This window comes from Rhinichthys klamathensis, unplaced genomic scaffold (assembly GCF_029890125.1).
Source record: "Rhinichthys klamathensis goyatoka isolate OS25496 unplaced genomic scaffold, OSU_Roscu_1.1 h1tg000274l_1, whole genome shotgun sequence".
Lineage (NCBI taxonomy): Eukaryota > Metazoa > Chordata > Actinopteri > Cypriniformes > Leuciscidae > Rhinichthys > Rhinichthys klamathensis.
The window spans coordinates 91,198-99,474 of record NW_026606793.1 but is presented as its reverse complement, the minus strand read 5'-3'; the positions used below and the strand labels follow the sequence as shown (position 1 = coordinate 99,474).

The 8,277-nt window shown below is 44.1% G+C and overlaps 1 protein-coding gene across 1 annotated transcript; it reads left to right on the top strand.

The window, feature by feature from the left end:
• Positions 1 to 2,217: 2,217 nt before the first annotated feature.
• On the top strand, positions 2,218 to 3,027 carry LOC130102536 (gastrula zinc finger protein XlCGF49.1-like). Its single transcript, XM_056268489.1, has 2 exons — positions 2,218 to 2,445; positions 2,857 to 3,027. Exons 1-2 carry the CDS (start codon positions 2,218 to 2,220, stop codon positions 3,025 to 3,027), a joined length of 399 nt encoding a protein of 132 aa, XP_056124464.1.
• The last annotated feature ends 5,250 nt before the right edge of the window (positions 3,028 to 8,277 follow it).

Here is an 8,277-nt window from a genome sequence, read left to right as displayed (position 1 = left end):
ACATCAGGTCAAACTAAATCTAAATATTTTAACTGTTTTATTTTACATTTATTTGATAAAAGTCTTCTCTGGGGGGTTTTCTAGACAATTTGGAGCCATCTTGTGACTTTGGAATGTGGTGTTCAGATCCGGAATGCTGAATCACATTTGAATGAATCCCATGAGAGATTAGAAAGATTAATTTGTGTTTGGTTCATCCTTAAAGTCTCTACATATGGTTTACAATTTGTAACAATTTTACAAGAATTTTGGCCTCAATTTTGTGCATATTTTTACAAACATATAACAAATAATAATAATTCCAAAATATACAATTTTACAATCTACTCTGCTTTACTGCAAACATTTGTGTTCTTTCTCGCAGTGAAATTCACTTGATCTTGTGTTTCTTGTGTCCCACTTTCACATGTGAAGTCAATGGAAGAAGTTCAGTGTAAACGGCCCTTAATTAAAACGTTTTAGTAGTTTTTAACATAATTAAATATTAATCTAAAAGTTGGTGTCAAAATATGGCAGTATTGTGTATTTTAATGTTAATATCATCTTAGATAATTGTCTCATTGATCAAATATATTTACATTTATTCATTTTAGCTGACGCTTTTATCCAAAGCGACTTACAATTGCTATATATGTCAGAGGTCGCACGCCTCTGGAGCAACTAGGGGTTAAGTGTCTTGCTCAGGGACACATTGGTGTCTCACAGTGGATTCGAACCGGGGTCTCACACACCAAAGGCATGTGTCTTATCCACTGCGCCATCACCACCCACCACCCACAACCCACATAAACTATATTTAATAGTTGTCACTACAGAAACATGGGATTTGCGCCTAAAATGTTTTTTTTTTTTTTTTTTTATAACTGGAAGATCAGAGTACCTCATTCATGGAAAGTTTCAGGGACGCATAATTAATTTATAAAGATACATACATTTTTGTAATATTTTATAGCAGTTGTCTGTTACATCTGGGATAACTTTAATATCCATTCCCTCCATATTTCTCTCTTTGAATTATTTTGATTATTTAGAAAATTTTAAAATGAGAGTTTTTCTTTCCTGCCAGACTCGATTGAAGTGAAGATGGAGAGAGAAGAACTGAGTGAAGTGAAGGAGGAACATCATGAAGTGAAGGAGGAGAGTGAAGAACTGAGTGAAGTGAAGGAGGAGAGAGAAGAACTGAGTAAAGTGGAGGAGGAGAGAGAAGAACTGAGTGAAGTGAAGGAGGAGAGTGAAGAACTGAGTGAAGTGAAGGAGGAGAGAGAAGAACTGAGTAAAGTGAAGGAGGAGAGTGAAGAACTGAGAGAAGTGAAGGAGGAGAGTGAAGAACTGAGTGAAGTGAAGGAGGAGAGTGAAGAACTGAGTGAAGTGAAGGAGGAGAGAGAAGAACTGAGTAAAGTGGAGGAGGAGGAGAGAGAAGAACTGAGTGAAGTGAAGGAGGAGAGTGAAGAACTGAGTGAAGTGAAGGAGGAGAGAGAAGAACTGAGTGAAGTGAAGGAGGAGAGTGAAGAACTGAGTGAAGTGAAGGAGGAGAGAGAAGAACTGAGTGAAGTGAAGGAGGAGAGAGAAGAACTGAGTGAAGTGGAGGAGGAGAGAGAAGAACTGAGTGAAGTGGAGGAGGAGAGAGAAGAACTGAGTGAAGTGAAGGAGGAGAGAGAAGAACTGAGTGAAGTGAAGGAGGAGAGAGAAGAACTGAGTGAAGTGGAGGAGGAGAGAGAAGAACTGAGTGAAGTGGAGGAGGAGAGAGAAGAACTGAGTGAAGTGGAGGAGGAGAGTGAAGAACTAAGTGAAGTGAAGGAGGAGAGAGAAGAACTGAGTAAAGTGGAGGAGGAGGAGAGAGAAGAACTGAGTGAAGTGAAGGAGGAGAGTGAAGAACTGAGTGAAGTGAAGGAGGAGAGAGAAGAACTGAGTGAAGTGAAGGAGGAGAGTGAAGAACTGAGTGAAGTGAAGGAGGAGAGTGAAGAACTGAGTGAAGTGAAGGAGGAGAGAGAAGAACTGAGTGAAGTGAAGGAGGAGAGAGAAGAACTGAGTGAAGTGGAGGAGGAGAGAGAAGAACTGAGTGAAGTGGAGGAGGAACATCATGTCCAACCTGGAGGAAAACATTTGAGTCGCTCAAAGACTAAAAAGACATTTTTAAAGAAAAGAAGAGCCAAGAAATCTTTCACCTGCACTCAGTGTGGAAAGAGTCTCAAAAACAAACATAATCTTGATGTTCACATGAGAGTTCACACAGGAGAGAAGCCGTTCTCATGTGATCAGTGTGGGAAGAGTTTCAGTCAATCATCATCCCTTAAGAAACACATGAGGATCCACACCGGAGAGAAGCCGTTCACATGTGATCAGTGTGGGAAAACATTTCTTACTGCATCAGACCTGAAGAGACACCTGACAGTTCATATGAAGGAGAAGCCACATTCATGTTCTGTGTGTGGAAAGAGTTTTTCAGTGCTGCAATATTTACATAGACATGAGAAAATACATTCTGGTGTGAGAGAGTACATGTGCTTTGAGTGTGAGAAGACTTTTACTACAGCAAACAAGTTAAAACTGCACCAGAGAATTCACACTGGAGAAAAACCTTACAAGTGTTCACACTGTGACAAGAGATTCAGTGTGTCAGAAATTCTTACAAAACATGAGAGGATCCACACTGGAGAAAAACCTTACAAGTGTTCACACTGTGACAAAAGATTCAGTGAGTCATCACATCTGAAAACACATGAGATGATCCACAGTGGAGAAAAACCTTACAAGTGTTCACACTGTGACAAGAGATTCAGTGTGTCAGCAAATCTGAAAAGACATGAGAGGATCCACACTGGAGAAAAACCTTACAAGTGTTTACACTGTGACAAGAGATTCAGTCACTCATCATCTCTGAGATCACATGAGAGGATCCACACTGGAGAGAAGCCGCACACGTGTGATCAGTGCGGGAAGAGTTTCTCTACTAAAAGTGGCCTGAAGCGACACATGAAGATCCATGCAGTGGAGAAACCACATCACCACAGTCTGAGATCACGGTAAGTAGTTCATCTTTATGTGCTGAGAAACAAAAGCTGCTTTTCTATCTTCGGAAAATGTTCCAGTTGTGTTTCCACTTGAGCCTGGTACGGCACGGCACAATTACAAACCGTTCTCGGCCCTGAACTCTCAGCACACTTGGCTAACCCTGTGCAAAGTTCAATAATAACCACAACATGTTCCAAGAACATGGTTCCTGTTCTCACCATGCACCATTCATTTTCAACTGCCTTTTGTCCATAGAACTGTCCAGCTTCAACTCGAGCTTAGATAAACCACCCAGTGGGACTAATAATGCTTGGATGATGAGTATGGTAGCAAGATACCTAAATTATGCAGGTGGAGCTGGGGAGGAACGCCAGAGGGCAATTCCATGCAAAGGCCATCCTTACCATTAAAAAATAAAGTTTTTAACAAAACCCTTTTTAAGTTGTCCATTTAGGTCTGTAATATACTGTATTAATGTGTTTTAATGGCAATTTTAAGAAAATTACCTTGTTTATCTACCAGAAATGAGGTGAGCAATAATGCTTAAATTACATTTTTGAGTGCCTGACCTTTTGCCTGTCGACTACTCTTCCTAATAAAGTGCTGCATATGGACCTGACTGCTTCTGATGATTCCCCCCCTTTTAAACTTTATTAGAGCCCCGGCGCTTATTCACCTGCAATTGGATGCAATTGCAGGTGAAGGTGAATTTAAGGAAACAACAAAACAAACACAAGCTAGAAAATCAAAACTCCCTAAAGGGGGAAAAACGGAAATAACACAGACCATGAACATAAACTCTAGGAAACGGGTACTTGGACAAACGAACCAACACTGAACTGCAAACACAACAGAGACTAAATAGGGAACAAACACAGAAGGCTAATGAACAGGACAGGTGGGACAAATGAACCAATAATCAGATAACAAGGGGGAGGGACCAGACAATGATAAGAGCACATGGCCCAAAATAACAAAACACCCATGTGCATCACAAGACAGGACAAGCATGTGACATTACCCCCTCCCTACGGAGCGGCTACCAGACGCTCCATAAGACCAGGGCGGGACAGGAAGGAAACACCAGGGCGGAACGGGAGGAACAGACCAGGGCGGGACGGGAGGCACAGAACATTTAGTCTTGGGAGGCCAGGGTGAAACAGACAGTCCATCGGGCGGCCAGGGCGGTGAAGACCCTGAAGGCCAGGGTACTGGCTCCGGCTCTGGAACAGACACTGGAACAGACACTGGCACTGGCTCCGGCTCTGGAGCAGACACTGGCACTGGCTCCGGCTCTGGAGCAGACACTGGCACTGGCTCCGGCTCTTGAGCAGACACTGGCTCCGGCTCTGGAGCAGACACTGGCTCCGGCTCTGGAACAGACACTGGCACCGGCTCAGGCACAGGCTCTGGCTCAGGAACAGCCACCAGAACAGCAACGGCCACTAGGACAAATACAAACATAGAAACAGACGCTAACTCCGATTCAGGAACAGACACTGGCTCCGGGTCTGAAACAGGCACTGGCTCTGGTTCTGGAAGAGGCACTGGCTCTGGTTCTGGAACAGGTACTGGCTCTGGCTCAGGAACAAACACTGGCTCTAGCTCTGGAACAGGCACTGGCTCTGGAACAGGTACTGGCTCTGGCTCCAGCTCTGGAACAAGCACTGGCTCAGGCTCTGGCTCTGGAACAAAAGATACTGGCTCCGGCTCTGGAACAGCAGGCTCTGGAACAGACACTGGCACAGACTCTGGAATAGCGAATACAGGCATGTCCAGGATCCGAGCCAAACGCTCCAAATAGTCGCTCAGTATACCCCCGGCTGTGAGAATGGGCATCTCCTGATCCGTCTCTGGCTGGGCAGACGCGACATGAACAGTCTCTGACTGGGCAGACGGGACGTGAACGGTCTCTGGCTGGGCAGACGCGACGTGAACAGTCTCTGACTGGGCAGACGGGACGTGAACGGTCTCTGGCTGGGCAGACGTGACGTGAACAGTCTCTGGCTGGGCAGACGAAATGTGAACAGTCTCTGGCTGGGCAGACGGGACGTGAACAGTCTCTGGCTAGGCAGACGGGACGTGAACAGTCTCAGACTGGGCAGACGTGACGTGAAGTTTAGGCTTGGCAGGGCTGGACGAGACCAGCGGCGAAGGCCTTTTGCTGGGCGGAACCAGCGGCGAAGGCCTTGTGCTGGGCGGAACCAGCGGCGAAGGCCTTGTGCTGGGCGAACCAGCGGCGAAGGCCTTGTGCTGGGCGGAACCAGCGGCGAAGGCCTTGTGCTGGGCGGAACCAGCGGCGAAGTCCTTGTGCTGGGCGGAACCCGCGGCGAAGGCCTTGTGCTGGGCGGAACCAGCGGCGAAGGCCTTGTGCTGGGCGGAACCAGCGGCGAAGGCCTTGTGCTGGGCGGAACCAGCGGCGAAGGCCTTTTGCTGGGCGGAACCAGCGGCGAAGGCCTTGTGCTGGGCGGAACCAGCGGCGAAGGCCTTGTGCTGGGCGAACCAGCGGCGAAGGCCTTGTGCTGGGCAGAACCAGCGGCGAAGGCCTTGTGCTGGGCGGAACCAGCGGCGAAGTCCTTGTGCTGGGCGGAACCCGCGGCGAAGGCCTTGTGCTGGGCGGAACCCGCAGCGAAGGCCTTGAGCTGGGCGGAAACCGCGGCGAGGCCTTTGTGTTGGACGAGACCCACGGTGATGGTTTTGTGCTGGATGGAACCACGTGCACAGGAACCTGATTGAAAGGTGACTGGACGGCAGACCGATGTTGATGTCCACGATGATCCTGTCCCCCTCCATGGCCTCCAGGGGTCCCTGAGAATTTCACCAAGTGGGTTCCGCTGAAAGATTGCGACCCAGCTGGAGTTGCGGACGAGCTGCCAGTAGCAGTTCGGTGGTCTCCTCCTCTCCACTGACCGCCGACTGCCATGTGCTCCTCAGTCCTTTGAGCGGCTATCGCAAAATATTTGAACAGAGATCTTGGAGGTACTCTGTCTCTTCCCAAAGGAACCCTCTCACTCTGCTGCTTCCACATTCTTTCGGTTGGTTCGTTCTGTCACGATATGAGAAATCAGGAAGCGTGGATGCAATTGCAGGTGAAGGTGAATTTAATGAAACAACAAAACAAACACAAGCTACAAATCAAAACTCCCTCAAGGTGGAAAAACGGAAATAACACAGACCATGAACATAAACTCTAGGAACCGGGTACTTGGACAAACGAACCAACACTGAACTGCAAACACAACAGAGACTAAATAGGGAAAAAACACAGAAGGCTAATGAACAGGACAGGTGGGACAAATGAACCAATAATCAGATAACAAGGGGGAGGGACCAGACAATGATAAGAGCACATGGCCCAAAATAACAAAACACTAGTGATGGGCAGATCGAGGCTTCGTGAAGCAATGAAACAGTTGAACCAAATGGTCCATATTGTTTCGAGGCTTCGAATCAATCCGACACCCGTCTCCACGGTGACACCTAGTGGTCACTTGCAGGTGTTGATCTGAAACAACCTTGACGAGCCATAAAAAATTGTTGTTTTTTTATTATCGTACTTTTCTAATATGTGAATCTTGCAACCTATAGGCTTCTCACTGTGCATAATGTTATTTTGGTCCTGCAAAATGAATATTAATAAAATAAAATCAAGCCACAATGTCTCACTTTTTTTTACATATTTTTATTCAAAAATATTAATTTCTCTGCTGTGGAAGGACTTAGCCTACTTCTTTTTTTTACAGACACTCTCACAAGGGACACTTGTTAGAACGTAGCCTACTTCTCTAAATAATAATAATAACAACAATAATAATACATTTTATTTAAACATTATTTAAAGGAATATATTTTTTGTTCATGGTCTAATTTAGTAAATCTGTTTTTGCAGCGCTTCCCCAAAAAATAAAAGGACACAATTTTTAAATTTACATTTGATTACAACCGTTTTTGATAATATATTTGGATTAAATCATAAAAAGAAACATTCATTTTCTGAATAAAATACATTTCATAGGACAATATTTTTTTAAACATTTTAATAAATTATTAATGTTAAAAATAAGTTGTTAATCTAATTCATTATCAATTATCAAATTGATTATCAAATTTAATGAAAACAGGATTTTTTTTTTGGTTGAACAAATTATTATAACAAACTTGAAACCATTTGTTTGTTTTGTTTATTAAAATTTCAATAAAACATGTCTAGTTTTATTGAAATTTTAATAAACAAAACAAACAAATGGTTTCAAGTTTGTTATAATAATTTGTTCAACCAAAAAAAAAATCCTGTTTTCATTAAAGGGATACTTCACCTCTGGGAAGATGAATGTGTATTTAAAATGGGTCATTTATGTAGAAGAAATGTGAAATTATTTTTGAATTTGGAGCTTTCTAGACTGAGAAAAGCCAGAAAATGTATTTTTGGCTTATGTGGATGAAAGACAACAACTCCCAGAATGCAATTGCTTCGCTGCCCTAGGAGGCCACGCCTACCGGTAACAGAGCGCAGTAGTTAAACAACAAGCCTAGGCTAGTGAGTACTCCGTGATAAGTCTGCCCGGGTTTTTCGAGATCGCCCATAATGTCCAGGATTCGGCTTTTGCGATCTACAGTCGCCATTCATCATGTTTACTGTGGCGAGTAGGACGAGTGAGGGCCCCGGGAGAACGGCGCGAGTCATGTTTACATGGCGAGCAGGACGACGCTAGGGTCGCGGGAGAACGGCGCGAGGCCGGTGGCGTGATTACCGATGAGCGACACCTGTGAGACGCAAGTGACCCTTTAATTGAATCCTGAAGTGACCCTTTAATTTAACTGTCATTTTAACTGATGATAATAATAATAATAATACCCATAATTTAATAATACAGTTTATTTATTTAATAATTGATTAATACTGTAAATCGTGATATTTTACTGTGAAAATCTCATACCATTACAAGCCTACAAGGGAGAGTCCCCCACCCCCGCTGTTAAAAAAGTTACTCAGTAACTTTTACTCTGAGTAAATTTTAAATGAGCTACTTTTTACTTTTACTTGAGTAGATTTTTAGACCAGTACTTTTACTTGTACTTATGTAAAATTTAATTGAAGTAGTAGTACTTTTACTTGAGTAGAATATTTTATTACTCTTTCCACCTCTGCAGAAGTGTTAAAGCATACATCAATGGGCAAGCGGGCTTCTCTTCCAAACATGAGTAAATATGGCGAATAGCCAGTAGCCTCATTCTTCGTACAGTTGTACGCGTGGACTAGTTAAC